The 14,903-nt window shown below is 48.0% G+C and overlaps 1 protein-coding gene across 1 annotated transcript in view; it reads right to left on the reverse strand.

Annotated features, from left to right (window-relative positions):
• Positions 1–14,903, reverse strand: part of LOC119374171 (dihydrolipoyllysine-residue succinyltransferase component of 2-oxoglutarate dehydrogenase complex, mitochondrial-like) — a 45,328-nt gene that overhangs the window by 9,143 nt on the left and 21,282 nt on the right. Inside the window, 11 exon segments of the mRNA XM_037644232.2 lie at positions 1,298–1,395; positions 2,494–2,536; positions 2,538–2,604; positions 5,923–6,066; positions 6,213–6,321; positions 6,518–6,573; positions 7,182–7,340; positions 8,085–8,196; positions 9,393–9,448; positions 10,103–10,177; positions 10,297–10,364. Coding sequence (XP_037500160.2) covers positions 1,298–1,395; positions 2,494–2,536; positions 2,538–2,604; positions 5,923–6,066; positions 6,213–6,321; positions 6,518–6,573; positions 7,182–7,340; positions 8,085–8,196; positions 9,393–9,448; positions 10,103–10,177; positions 10,297–10,364 — 987 coding nt within the window.

A 14,903-nucleotide genomic window follows, 5' to 3' on the forward strand; every position in this document is an offset into this window, starting at 1 on the left:
CGTGCCTGCTGGCAGTGCAGTTGCCTCGCTCAAGCACATCCTTTAAAGGGACACTAAAGGCAAATAACAATTTATGTCAGAGTGAAAGCTCAATGTATGACAACTTCTAAAACGGCAATATTATCAACAGCAGTGCCCTACTTACCGATAAATTAAGCTAAATGTATCACATGATGAGCGCCACGAGTGGGACATTTTCGAAGTGATCCCGATGACATATGAGAGTCTGCCTACAATAAATCACGAGTAATCAAACTAGCAGCAATAAAAAAAGAACCTTCCGTGCATCAAAAGACGTAATAAAATGCTGTTTGTTCGTTTCCGTTTGATTCATGGAAAAAAGAACCTCTGTGGCGTTGCCATGAGGAACGGTGCGCGAGGTTCAAAGGTTCCGTTCTCACCGAACTGCTCTTCGCCCAGCGCCCTGCTTCGCTCACACGGTCGCGTCTCGGTGGTAGTTTCGGGATCGCGTACTGCCGCGTGTGTTTTCCGCGCTCGTGAAAGTCGCTCTAACAGAAAGTTTGACAAAATGCCGCATGCAACGACGCCGGCACTACGAGCCCTCGGTAGCATACCGCGTTCATCGGGGCTCAAGTCGCTGAATTGGAGCCCAGCGTCGCGAGCCAACGTCTCGTTGTCAAGTTTTCCATCCACATCCATTGCGGCGATTGCGGCAAGCTTCGATGGCCGTTGTTGCTGCTGTGGGTCCTGCTACTTTCGCTACTGCTGCTACTAGTGTCGGCGGCCGCGCAGTAAAGGCGGGCAACATTGGGCACGGCAGCAGTGACGTATGAAAGTCAGATTTCAGGTGGCTGATTTGAAGTGCGCTAACGCGATGCGGACCACTAAAACGTGATTTTATTTCAAAATAAGCACTTCCTCGGCATAAAAGTAGCACTACGAGGTTTCTGGACTGCTACTTTCAACAATCAACTGTCGACTTAATATTTGCCTTTAGTGTCCCTTTAACAGCAGATCTGTAACTTGTAGGCCTGTACCATGGTGTAAATCAAATTCAAAGCGCTAGGGACAGTGGTCACCTGTCAAAATGGTGAACATGGAGCGTCGTTACCGCTTGCTGTGATGCCAAGCTGTGGGTGTGATAATCACACGAGTAAAAAGAAGCAATAAAAGTTTCTACGCCAAATTCAGGGGTGCAATAATTATGCGAGCGAATGCAGTACCACTTTCCTCTGCCACCAAGAGGACCAAATACACGCCTGTCTGGCATGAAAGGTGTGACTGGACAACTCTGGTAGAAACCCTTCAACTGCAAAACAGAAGATGCAGCACTCACGTCATGTCAACCTCGTTGAACGTCGTCAGCATGGCGTATGTATTTTGTGCGTCCTTCAGACGTTGTGCGATCCTTTGCCGCATACGGTTCATCTTCACCTGTGCAAGAATGGGAAGGGATTCAGATCGACAACAACAATAGCACGGCACAACCAAATGGGCAACACAGTTCAGAGATATTTCTTGAGATTTACAAAAAATTTGCCATGGCTGAACATGGCCAGGTCTGTCGAGCGATAGCTCGGCTTTGCTTGCTCTGAGAAAGGACAAGACCATTGGCTTGCAGAGATTTAATTTTATTTCACGTCTTGGTTTAGATAAGAACAACGAGAAGTCTACACACTTCGACTACACGCCGCGACAAGGGAGCCAATGTGTTGCACTACAGAACAACACACAGACACTACTCAGCACTGTTGGCGCTATCAGCGCGAATATGCAGTAAACTTGGATGCAGCCAGTGCCTCCGGTAGTGGCGGTACAATAGAATCAACCTGAGCCACTGTTAGTTTTCGCAAATGTGCTACACTAGTGTTTGCAAAAGGGCTTTTGTGAGTGTTACCATTGCTGAGCTTGAAGGTCAAATGCATGCACAAAGGCATTTATTGGGTTTGTACCGGGAGGCGCAGAGCTTATTGCTCCAGCTAAACTTACATAACTATACTTAATTTTACTTAAGCAGGTGAAAAAGGGCATAAACCTCTGTTAGTGATTTGTTTTCAAGCAAGACCTTTGTTTTGTTTGACACATAGAAATGCTACCTGCCGTAGAGGCTTAGCATCTATGCTGTAGTGCTGATAAATTTGAGAACGTGGACTGAATTTTCAGCCATGGCAGCGGTATACTGATGAGGGTGAAATGAAAGAACACCTGTGTACGCGCACGTTAAATAACCTTGGGTGGTGTAAATTATTCCGGAGTACTCCACCATGATGGGCCTCGCAACCACACCATGGTTTTGGCATGTAAAGCCCCATACATAGTAGAATCCCTGAATTATGTTTCTCGCAGGACTGCGGAAAAAACAAACAAACTCAGTAGCCGAGAAACCTTTAATGCAAGCATGCTGTGAAAATCTGGAAAAAGTGCCACTAAATAATAAAACACATTCACTATAATTTTATCATCCCGTAAGCTTCACGTCCCGTAAACTTTCGCTGCAGGCTGTACAGTTTCCTGCGAAGAACAGCCCCTTACCCTTTGCTCTGTTCTTGCGCCGACTGCCGGTGCTGCGGCTGCCGCCATCGGCAGCCTGCGTGCTGGGACCCGGCACCTGAATGCTGGACACTGGAACTGAGGCCATTGGTCCTACAAATATGTGAAGCAGAGTTTGTGTATTTTCTCCGAGAAAGAAGCTTGCCATGCCTTTTCAACAGGGGTTGCGCCGCCTCGCTCAATTACATTGTATTCTCAGAGGATCACTTTAGAGGACGCAATCATGCTCGCCCAACTTGGCAACGCTCTGTGTTGCTGTCCAGGGGCGACGAGCATTCCTATACCCGGTTGCAACCTAAGAAAAATGTCTGCTCCACCCACAACTGCTCCTCCCAAAGCGAATTTGCATAAATGCTCCATTCAATGGCACTCACTCATTTTTGTGACATCAAGCAATTCTGGAGCGTTTCAGATAGTTGAGATACCCATACGGACACACATTTATGTCACTGGTTTGAGGTTGGAAACTTCAACATCCTGGAGATTCTGAATTTGCTGTTCATCCAAACACAATGTTTTACATAGTAACAACGGACCTTTCAATCACGATATACGTAGTATTTACATTAGCTGAGAAAAAGTACTTATGGTTCGAGAGGAAACCAGCTGGCATGACTGTCTTACAAAGGTTGAGGGCAGGCGCACCACTGTTCTGTGGGCCGAGCTGACATTTTAACACAAAAGTGTTTTATGCCGGGGTCCACCATGTACATCCGTCATGGATATGACGTTCATAAAATGGACGCCAACGGGTGAGAAAGAAAAAAACCAAGAAAAAGACACCCCGCTGGGAATCGAAGCCGCGACGGCAAGCGCCCGACGCGCTACCGACTAAGCTAACTCGGGAGATGCTACACGTGGCGCGAACGCGCCTTATATCTTTCACACATTCTCTTTCGCGGCGGGCGGAGCGGGGCGGTGCCGCCGTCTGTGAGATGTGAAAAGAAGTAATGCTTCACGATCGCTAGCGCTTACTCCGAGATTGCACACGATATCGGAGGTCATGGTTAAAGCGTCTCGATACCAGAGCCGCCCCGCTGGCGTCGCCGAGGCACCCTTCACGCAGTTACGTTCTTTGCCTTTGGCTTCGTGTTAGCGTGCGTCGGCTCATCGGAGTAGTGTAGCTTCCACGTGCACCAACGGGATTTCTCCGCCGCCGATATCTTCAGTTGCGAGAGCAGTGACTAACAAAACTGCTGCAATGTGCGTTGCAGAAAGGACGCGATTTCGACGGGCGAATGTCGTGCCTTCGCGGAGCGAGAGCGGCGCCTGGGCGACAGAGGCCAGTGGGACGCACGCGTTTGCGGCTCAGGTTACGAACCTCTACATCCCGTGTTGCTGAAGCACAGTGTGTGTTATGTATGCATGAGCACAGGCGTCGGCTACCCATTACTAGAAAGCGCACACCGTGTCGTTTCTCTCCTTAATTGACGACGCTTTGAAGAAGTGCATACCGGGTACCAGTGTTGATCATGAGCTTGTTGATATCATCCTTACGCGGGATTCACGATTCGCTGTGTCCAAATATATGTTCACACCGTCAGCTACCACAACGGTTAATTCATGATCATGGGCGTTAGTCGTCGCGATAGAGACATGCTGTCAACGTGGGTGCATCCACGTCAAACGGCGCTATAGCTGCCAAACACGAATAGACATTGTACAAGCTCTCATATATCACTACACAATAAGCACTGCTTCTGTGAAGACACGTTTCACTTTCGTGTTATACCGATTCCTATGACGGAGGGATCAGCCATGTTTTTTTTTCTTAGCTTGTAACCGAGTATAGTACCGCAACGAGATGGTGCGCACAGCGCTGCCCAATGAACATTGTCTACCGTAATCACGAGATAGTGATTGTTCAGAACACCAGACGAAGTTTGTACCAAGAAATCTTCACGCCTAGTAGAATGCACAGCCCTTAGGACAATTTTACTCTTACTTTTCGAAGACAACGAAAAAGAGAAACAGCGATGAAAATGTAGGGCAAATTACTTATCTCTTTTTAAGAGTTAAAGTGCAGAAATGGCAAAATGAAGGCAGGTGAAAAAAAAAAAAATAAAGAAAGGCGTATCTTGCCTCTTGCGGGAACAAAATTCAACACCTTAACATTACCCGTGCAATGCACACTTACAAGTGAATGAGTGCAGTGCCTATTTCCCACCGAAAGTCTCGGGTATATATGCACGCGTACTATATCTACCCTTGAAATTGTGTTTGAACATACCCTGGAATTCTTAGTTTGTATGTACGTATACTGCATTACACATACTTCGTACAAATGAAGATATGTACAGGGTGGTCAGGAATCCCCACCCCCCTCCCTAAATGGAATCCTTGTTATGCCCGTAATGAATCCAACAGACAAGCCAAGGAAAGCATAGGGGACATTACTTGTTTAACCGTAGCGTAATGACCATGACCTAAACTGAAAGGAATTAAAACAGACAAAAAAGCCCCCTTTCCATTGGTGGGATCCGAACCCACAACCTTTGAATTACACGTCCGACGCTCTACCAATTGAGCTACAATGAGGGGCGCTCCCTCGTCCACTTTTTCTGGCTATTTGTAAGCGTTTTAATCCCTGCGAGTGTTAGCCAGCGGCACTCGTAGCCAAGGCGGCCCTGGCACACGGGTTAATATGCATAATACAGCCCTCTTTCTAGACGCTGAAGTGGCCCCAGTCATTGCTTTTGGTTAGGCCCGATGTTTCCAGACCCGTTTGGTCCCTTCCTCAGAAGTTGACCGTATCAGTTAAGGAAGCAACCAAATGGGACTCGGAAACATTGGGTCTAACTAAAAGCTACGGCTGGCGCCAGTTCCGCATCTAGAATTCCTTGACCCAGCCAAAAAAATCTGCGAAAGATGTTTACATAATTCGGTGTTAGAAACCATGGTAATGTTAATGATTTGGTAGCATGACACTAACAGAGACAAAAAAAGAACACACAAGGACAAGTGCTTTCTTTGTTTGTGCCAGTGTTGTGCTGCCAGATCATCAAAAGGAACCACACCAACTCGGCCTAATGTCTGCGCTTCTATGGTATCGTGGCCACTTGAATGTTGGATGTGTAACAATGTCTTTCAGTTTTTACCTGCCAGAGAGATACGAAAGTTTTAATGAAACTTTTGTATCTCTCTGGCAGGTAAAAAGCAGTTCGAGGAAACGACACCAGGCACCATTCACTGCTGGATATCTGTTAATGACTGTGCATGTTTCGCTAGTTATTTAGCCCCGCGCAAAGAAATAATAGTTCAGTTGTTAGTACTACACCGACTTCCTTGTCTGTCTTCTCTTTGTCCCTCGCTTTCAGTTCTGCTGCTCAAACCAGCGTTAGCTATGAACCAAATAGCTCCATTGAATAGTGTTTTGAAGTGTCTTTGCTTTTTTGAGAGTGCTTTGCTTACCTGAGGGCATTGCTGGTGTTGGAGGCGGCGCTGTCGGTATTGGTCCCGCTGATGTGGCTGGAGGTGGCGTGCTGGCGACCGGCGTTGGTGCCGGAGCTGCTGGCGCTGCTGCTGGTCGAGCCGCAGCGGGTGCGCCACCGGCTCCTGCAGACGATGTAAAAGAACGGAAGCTTGAAAAAGAGCAAAAGTTACACCTGGCCAAAGTTGTTGTGGTCATAGCTGTGAGAGAGTTTCGCCCACCTATGAATTTGTTTACATTTTTGGTTTATTTAGAATGCTTTGAATCTCACCTCCAACCTGCAGCCGGAAGATGTCCTTGCCAGGCTGCACTGTGGTTCCGTCGGGTGCCAGGATCTCCAGGAGGACTCCGCTGGCTGGGGCGTGGATTGGCACAGAGGTCTGAAAATTAAAAAAAATACTTCGAGCGCGCTAGAAGTTTGTGCCACAGTTAAAGTACAGCATACCATTAAAAGGAATACCCATCGTAGTTACGTGCCAATTGATTGTGGCTGAATTGTGCACGATATGAAATCGTCCAGACTTTAATGTAGAAGTTGGTTGCTCGGCACACCAACGTGGCATGCCACCAACATACCTTGTCGGTTTCTACTTCGCAGATCACTTCATCTTCGGCCACAGTGTCACCAACAGCTGGACAAAAGAAAACGCTCAGGGTCAGTTTCTGGAAACTGTGCAAAAAACGAGAGTAAGATCTTCGCAGAGCTAGCAGCACATTTCTCCTTCACGTCATCAATTCTTTCTATAGCAGTAATCATTAAAAATCACGAAACTATACTCAGTTACAACTTCACAAAAAATGTCAGCTCCACCCACAGCCATTGCTGTCCCTCCCCCAGAGAAATTGCATAAATGATCCATCCAACAACGCTTACTCATTTTCGTGACGTCATGCACTGCTCGAGTGTTTCAGATAGTTGACTTTCCCATACAGATGCACGTTTATGCCACTTGTTTTAGGTCGGAAACTTGAACGTCCTCGAAAAATCTGTCATTCTAACATCGCTGCTCAGCCAAACTTATGTCTTAGGTAGCACCAATGAACCTTTAACACTTAATTTTTGTAGTATTACATCAGCCATAAAAAAAGTCTTTCACAGGTGCAGCGCAGGTGCGCCACGTTTATGTGGGTGGAGGTGACATTTTTTGCTTAGGTTGTAATCGAGTATAACTCAAGGTAACCAAAGTGTAGGTTATTGAGACAGAACTCTGCCGGGAGTGATAACACTGCCGCTGCACACCTTTGCTCCAGCGGATGTCTCCCTCGCTCAGTGACTCGGCCAACTGCGGGCACTTGACGGTCCGCACTTCGCCGGCACTCGCCGCGGCTGCTGCCGGTGGTGGTGACGCTGCTGCTGGTGCCGCCGCTTGCGGAGCAGCTGCAGATGGTGCACTGCCCCCTAAAACACAGGAATGTGTCTTATCAGAGTCTGAAAGCTCTGTATAAGCGAAAACGTTGGCCACTCGGTTGTTCATGTTCAAGCGGAAACGAGTTTAGTAACGTGAAAAGAGGTGGACAGTGGAGGCACACAGAAAACAAACACAACAGTGTTGGCTGACAACTTAATATTTTAACATTTCAAAGTAGAACTGACAAGTTCAAACACAGTTTTCTTCCCTCAACAATTGAACACTGGAATTCTTTACCAGGAGGTGTTTGTGAATTGCTGTATCGTGACTTTTTTGCCTGCACTTGATGTGTGATGTATGATCCCCTCTCCTGCAATAACCCCAACAGGGCTGCAGTATGTAAAAATAAATGAATAAATAAACGGACCTATTAAAACTGCCACACACAAACATTCGTCGATCAAAGTAGCGCTTCTTAAAAGACACAAAAAGTCTAAGCAAATGAGCTCAGTGGAAGTTCAGCATTATGACAACAGTGGTACAGAAGCAGCCCCACAATAGTTGCTTTTTGTTGGTGTACGGGCTAGCGGCCTTTATTACATAAGAAGTGTCGTGTATGGATCACTGAACCTACACAAGAACAGCTGAAAACTCTTTGTGACTCTAATGATAGGCACCTTCCTGGAGACATGAGCATTACATGTGCTCCGCATGGTGACGGGCATGAGGCTGCACCTGTTTGTGACATCTGGCAACCCTGCTTAACACTACAGAACTGAAAAGGGGGCACTTGCCAGGTCCAACTTTGAGCTTCATGATGTCCTTGCCAGGCTGGATTGTTGCTCCGTCCTCTACGAGAAGCTCGGCAACCACTCCAGCAGCTGGAGCGTGAATCGGCACTGAAGTCTGCAAAGGCAATGAATGTACAGCTGAACTGCATGCAGCCACAGGCACATGCACTGGAGATGGAGGAGAGGGCAATAATGTAGTCTTGTAACCTCCACTCTTTTGCAAGCAGCACACGGAAGCTCATATACTGGGTCTGTCCGTAAAGTAATGAGAATGTATCTGGTAAGAAAATTTATTAGTCTGATCAGTACACATTAAGTTCTGCAATATACTTTACTTGGGCACCAATACACCAATTACAATGCAATTCCCATGCTGCAAAGGCTCCCGGAAAGTCAGCTGCAATGACCTCTTCCAGAGACTCTGTGACAGCCCGTTGGATGGCGGGAACACCGTCGAAACGGTGACCATTCAGGCTTGTCTTGAGCTTTGGCAACACGAAAAAGTCTGTGGGGCTCATATCAGGGCAGTAGCTGGACTACGTCAGCCCAAATGTCAGCCTGCCAGACTTCTTCCCATTTTCAAAGCTCAATAACAGCCTGAATGGCCACCATTTCAACGGTGTTCCCGCCATCCAATGGGCTGTCACAGAGTCTTTTAAAGAGGTCACGGCGGCTGACTTTCAGGGAGTCTTGCGGCATGAGAATTTCATCGTAATCGGTGAATCAGTGCCCAAATAAACTACATTGAAGAACTGAATACGTACTGATCAGATTAATAAATTTTCTTACCAGATAGTCTCACTATTTTAGCGACGGTCCCTGTATCTCAGTTAAACTGACGATGTAGAGCCCTGAAAATGCCGACTGCACTACTGCATATGGTATCCAACTCAGATGGTACCCAATTGCGTTACATACCATCTGAGGAAAGAGCTTGGCTGTAGTTCCTGCTTAAAGTATTGCAACTGCAGTAAAACATTTGAAAAAATGTTGCAGTCTATGCTTTACAGGAAATGAATCTTTCAGTTTGTGCACGTGTGCTTTTGTTTGTTTTTGATTGAGTCTGTTGCCACAACAGCCCAAATCCACATATGTGGCCATCGCGGCTGGACAACACATGCCCAAAGCCACGGGGGGTGGGTGGTATGGGTGTCAATTGGACATCAATCAAAGCTTGACATCAGCCCATAGTAAAACAAATCATACACAGAAAGAAATCTATGCCACTTGACTTCTCTGAAACAGTTAGAACAAATGAATTACAATGCAGCTCCGCAGTTATCAATTAGGGCATTTAGATACGCTCATTACCTTGTCTGTCTCAACTTCACAGATGACTTCATCTTCTTTAACGGTGTCGCCAACAGCTAGAAAAACAACAGAGCATAAGCATCTTACTAATGTGAATGCCAGGAAATTAGCCAACGCAATCTATGAAACAGTTTGAAGTGCAATTAGAGCTACAATATAGTGCTTGCAGTGGTGGCCATCCTCAGCTGCTGATTGAGCTAGTCAGTCCACAACAGCCCTAATACAATTATACCATACTTCAAAGTAAGCCTTGTCTATAAGCTGCTTTTTTCACAAAGGACCCCTTCTGGGACGTTTAAGCACATTCCAAGAAAAGCATGTGATTCGGTGCTTTATAAGCAAGCAGTGGAAAAGCTTCGGGGGAAAGGGCCTGCAGCAAATATGCACGTGCCTCACTGACCCTGAGAATAGCATGTAAATGTATGTCATTGGAATGCCAGCTTTGTGATGAGCTTGCCCGCTACCTCTGAACACCACGCTCCTTAGCCTCATGCTGAGTAGTTATATACTGCACTTATTCAACTTCCCAGAGTTGTGTGCAATCTTATAAGGCCCGTGAAAGACTGCACACAAAGCCTTAGATGAAGGCGAAACGTTTAATGCTTCATGCAAAGATAGAAGTATGAAAGTGTACGTTTTCATTACCTACCCTGCCTTTTGGACGTGGCGAGAATGCAATGTGAAAAGGGCAATGCAGCGAAGCCACAAACCTTTGTTCCACCGAATGTCGCCTTCACTCAAGGACTCGGCTAGTTGCGGACACTTGATGACTCGAAAGTCGTCGCCTGAAAGATACAAGTGACCCCAGCTTCTTTTCTTTCTTTGCTCTCTCCAACAATGTTCAAAGATGTAGTTACAAACAAGTGGCAACAACTACACAGGCGACGTACAAGGAAGTGCTTACCAAGCACGGACGTCGTCGAAATGTGTCGCAGGTAGTGCACGTGCCAGGTGCCGGGACTGGTTAGGCATCTACGACAAGATCAGACAGGTTTCATGAACTGGGAGCACAAAATGAAAACTGCAAGCTCACACGTTCGACAGTTCTTGCAACAGGCTGTATTCAGTAATGAGAAAAGTTGCTGGAAATGTTTTGAAGTCAGCGCCTCCTCTATTTTTCAGTGCCTGGGCGAAGGAGCGGAGCGCAATGGGAACCGACCGTCGGCGTTAGTGCGGCTTTTAGCCGCCGGGCGCCGCCACCGTAGTAGACCTGCCGTCACGCCGTCGCTCGCGGAAACGAATGCCGTTGCTGCATTTGAAGCTGCTGTATGGTTCAGTTTTCGGCTGTATTCGCGTTGTTTAAAGTATAATGAAAACTTGTAAACTGGAATCATGAAGCACTTGTCGTTCTGGGCAACCAGCCAATTTGGAAGGCATGTGTCTTTCGCGGCTATTTGATCGAGACGCTCGCGCGTCGTCTGCTAGCCCGGTACAGAGAGCGCATGCCAGTGACGAGCGGAAATTGTTTTGTCACCATTACGTTAGCTTGACTGGGAGTCGGTTTTTGACTGTCTGAAAGTCGATTTTCGAAAGCAGCATTTGCCAAGAGCTAATACTGAAAGCTTGGGCATCATAAGTTCCTTCCCCGATGCGTGCTACCGTCTCAGTGGTGTAGCACCCTACACGCTGTAAAATAACCACGTTAGGTGCAGAAATATCTCGGAGGGAGGCAGGGAATGTTCAATACATTGACTGGAAGAAAAAGAATACGATGGCTTTCGCCTTTCAGTCGTCTTAGATGAATGCATATGGGACCCTGTGAGATTTGTTCTCTTTATCAATAAAGGGAAATAAGAAAAAACAATCGTAATTTCTTTCAGTTCAATTTGCAGAGTGGAACACAGCAGTATGACATACTAAGGCATTGGGGCGGTTGCGATAGCCTGAAATAGAAAATAAAACGCGAATACTATCAAACTCGAGTGCAAGTATCGAACCGGCAGCATGCACAACCTGACAGACTGCCTGCGGAATACGTACAGCGGGGATGGAAAGACACGCGAACATGCGGCATCTGTGTTCTTTGCTGTTTCGCATCTATTTTCAAGTGGGTATAGCCTGGATGATTGATGAAAAGACGACGTCATCCCTGACACAATAAAAGACCATCTAGCACCTTTTTATTGCCACCACGGTTAGAGCGTGATGAAAACAGCGCGCCGCTATGTTTGCGTTTCTTTCCATCCCCCTGTACCTGTGAAAGCCTGCAAGAAGCACAAATGCAATTAAACTCAGATGCAAACACGAATTTGTGAGCTTCGTGATACGCGCGGCCGTTCAGCACCAGCTTCCCGTAGTCTACTTGCACAGCGCCACCACGCGGCAGCGGCGAGCGGACGCGGAGCGCGCGCGCGACGGCCCGAGGAGAGCGTTCGCCCAGGCACTGAAAAATAGAGGAGGCACTGTTTGAAGTATATCGATCAGAAAAAAAAAGAACCCTCCTTTCTTTTTGCCTAATCAACATGCCTTAAAAAGTATACTTAAAAAGGCTGTATAGCATTTACCATGTTAAAGTGCACAATTCATGCTGTTCCACAAATCACGTAATTATTTAAGGATTCCTTAGACACTCTTATGCAATTGATCTCGTCCTGCATTCTCAATGTACCCCCCCCCCCCCCCCCTCAACACACACCCCCACAAAATCACAATGTACCATATGCACGCTCAACGATTCTCAGCCCAAACAGTATAGCCTATCACTGTCTGCAAAATATGTCAACGTGCACAGACGCAAGAGGTGCAGAACTGGTAAATGTGCTACTCTGTTTATTCACTAACAAATTAATTCACATGTGTGAGGTCTTCCAAGTAATCACCAGGGCATACTATTGCGATAATTGCACGGAGCAGTCAAGGCGAATTTTCCGCCGTCGTCGTGATGTTCCATAAAAAATCCCGAAGTGTGACATTAATAAGCGGCGCCCGCGTGTCCTACGCCGCAGATGCAAGGGTGAGCTGAAACGACTAGTGTCGAGACACGACGTGCGCAGTCTTCTAGCACGCCCTTGTGGTCACGTGATCGGGCGCGCTCGAGGACTCGGACGTGGCTGCCCGCCCGCGCTAACGTTGGAGGTTGCGTAATCTGTTGACGAGGCGCGCTGACGGGAGCGCCACCACGATGAATTCGCTCACCGCCGCTAGCCACTGTACCGCCACTGGTTATGACGTTAGCGTTTTCCGATTCATGAGCTCACGGTCGAATGAATGAAATCGTCCTAGGCGGGAAATCAAGCTTTTAACTGCAGTCGCCGTTAAAGAACAAATGGAAAAGAAAGGCGAGAACAGAGTAACCTTGACCAATATAGGCGTGCGCACAAGGGGAGCAGCGAGGGGGGTTGGAGACAGGAGGTGCCCCCCCCCCTCCGGCCTGCCCAAGTACGTCATCTTTGCACTGCGTACTTATTCGTAAGAGCATCAGTGAGAGGTGGTCGAAATAGGGGGGACAGGGGATAGAGGGCACTGCGGTTAATATTCGCTCCCCCCCCCCCCCTAATGAAGGACCCTGCACACGCCTATGGCTTCAAACTTCAGGTATCTACCGTATCCGCCGCGTGCCGTCGGATATGGCGCGAGAGGCAACCCGACCGTCATATTTTTCCCACACGCGCGGACGAGTTTCGCCGTTTCCCGGACTACGCGGCGCTTTTCCCCAAACTTTTCCCCAGTCTCGTTAAAGAAAACAAAGAACACGCGGAAGTGGCGACCGTCGTGCCGTCACACGCCCAGTTAAGCAGCAAACACAACGAGTAGACCCCAAACGGCCCTGGCAAGCCATACACCGGCACAACCTGCAGTGGGCGAACAATTTTGTTTCCTTCGAAAAACACAAAACGAAGAAAAAGTTTACAGGAGCGGCGGGCGGGACAGTTCTTCGCTACATCGCCCTTCTCCCCGTCTGCTTTGTTTTCTCATCCCTGAAGCGATGGGACTACCTAACCTGGGCGCTCGAAGGCTTCGTACACACTACGTGCTCAAACGCAGGAGTACGGTACAGAAGCAGCAACAGCACAGCTATTCTAGCCACCCTAGCACAGCCAACACGGCCTTCGTTCGCTTCTCCTCGCCGCAACAATTTGCCCTATCATGGATAGGTAGAATTCTGCACCGCAACCATTTCTTTTGGCTAACGAGGAAACGACGAACCAACCGGGGCGTGAGCGGTATTCCGTGAACGAAGGCGAATCCCGTGTACGGCTTGCGTATGCTGCCCATCTCTCGGTTTCTTGTTTCTACTGCGTTGTCCTTGGTGCGCATGCGCGCGCCGAAGCATTCCCGGTTTCCAATGAGGCGTTTCAACCCCCCCCCCCCTTCCACCTTTTTTTTTCTTTCTTTCCCAACGACGAAGACGCGTAAACACATGACGCGAGCGGAAGTCACCACAGCGACGGGGCGGGAGAGTGGAGGTTTTACGGGCGGGGAGGGTTAGCGAAAGATAAAACGCGAGAACACGGCGCTTTTTCGCGAGAATCGCTTCGCAAAGCACGCGCACCACGCAAATATGCAGTATGATCGGCACAGGCCTTGTGTGCTTCGTCGCATTAATGTGGCTTACCTCAGTCGCACTATTTGGTTCAAGCCACCACTACTATACAAGAGCTTCGAAAACAGGGCACACTTCATTTCTTAGGAGTGTGCCAGGCAGAACAGCGCCTTCAGGAAAACACTGCGTTGTTGTTTGGCCATCGTTCTCGCGGAAAAGTTACGCAAGGAAAAAGAAACTGTGCGACATAAAAGAAAGCACACACATTAGCAATGCAGCGTCCATTCACAAGACGGCGTCCACATATGTAGACTAAACACACATGTACAGTCCGGTCCACAGTTAAAGGGAACACTCATGCGTGCGCCTCTTGTATTGCTGGCACCCTAAACTGCAAGCGTCTGTAGAAACGATGCGTGCGCACTGCACAGTTTTGTCGAAAGGCGTCAGAACTGCCAAGCACAGGTTACCTGCTGCAAAACCTAGGCGACTGTGCCCTTTCAAGAGAGCAAAATGCTGACATACCCCGCACGCAAGTGTACCCATCAATGCAAGTGTTCCCATCAGCACACACCCGCTGCCTTGCGAAAGAATGCTTCCCTCTCGAAGGCAAAATTGCCTATATACCACCAGCAGCTATGATACGCAAAGCACGCTCGCTCGCAAAAGGTTCTCACACCTTGCGAGGGAGGCGAGATTACAGCGTGCCCGAAAAGCGCGCGAGAGGCCTTGCATTCCGCCCGAACAAGTTGCGCCCGTGCCTTCGTAGTTTGTACACGACTATGCAGTAGCAACGCCGCGGTAGAGAGACGAGACAACCTTCTTTCTGATGCCACCCCCTTCCCGCTTCTTCTCCGTCTTCTTGCTTATCCCATCCTTCTAATAGTTTCCTTTATTTTTCTATCGTTCCCTCTTCCTACGAAGTATGCACAGACTCGATTTCATTTTTTCCCCCGCTATCCCTGTAACCGAGAAAACTGGAACGTCGAGGCTCGTATCACGTCTAGCTCGCAAGAAGGAGAATATTT

This window comes from Rhipicephalus sanguineus, chromosome 11 (genome assembly GCF_013339695.2).
Source record: "Rhipicephalus sanguineus isolate Rsan-2018 chromosome 11, BIME_Rsan_1.4, whole genome shotgun sequence".
NCBI classification, from domain to species: domain Eukaryota; kingdom Metazoa; phylum Arthropoda; class Arachnida; order Ixodida; family Ixodidae; genus Rhipicephalus; species Rhipicephalus sanguineus.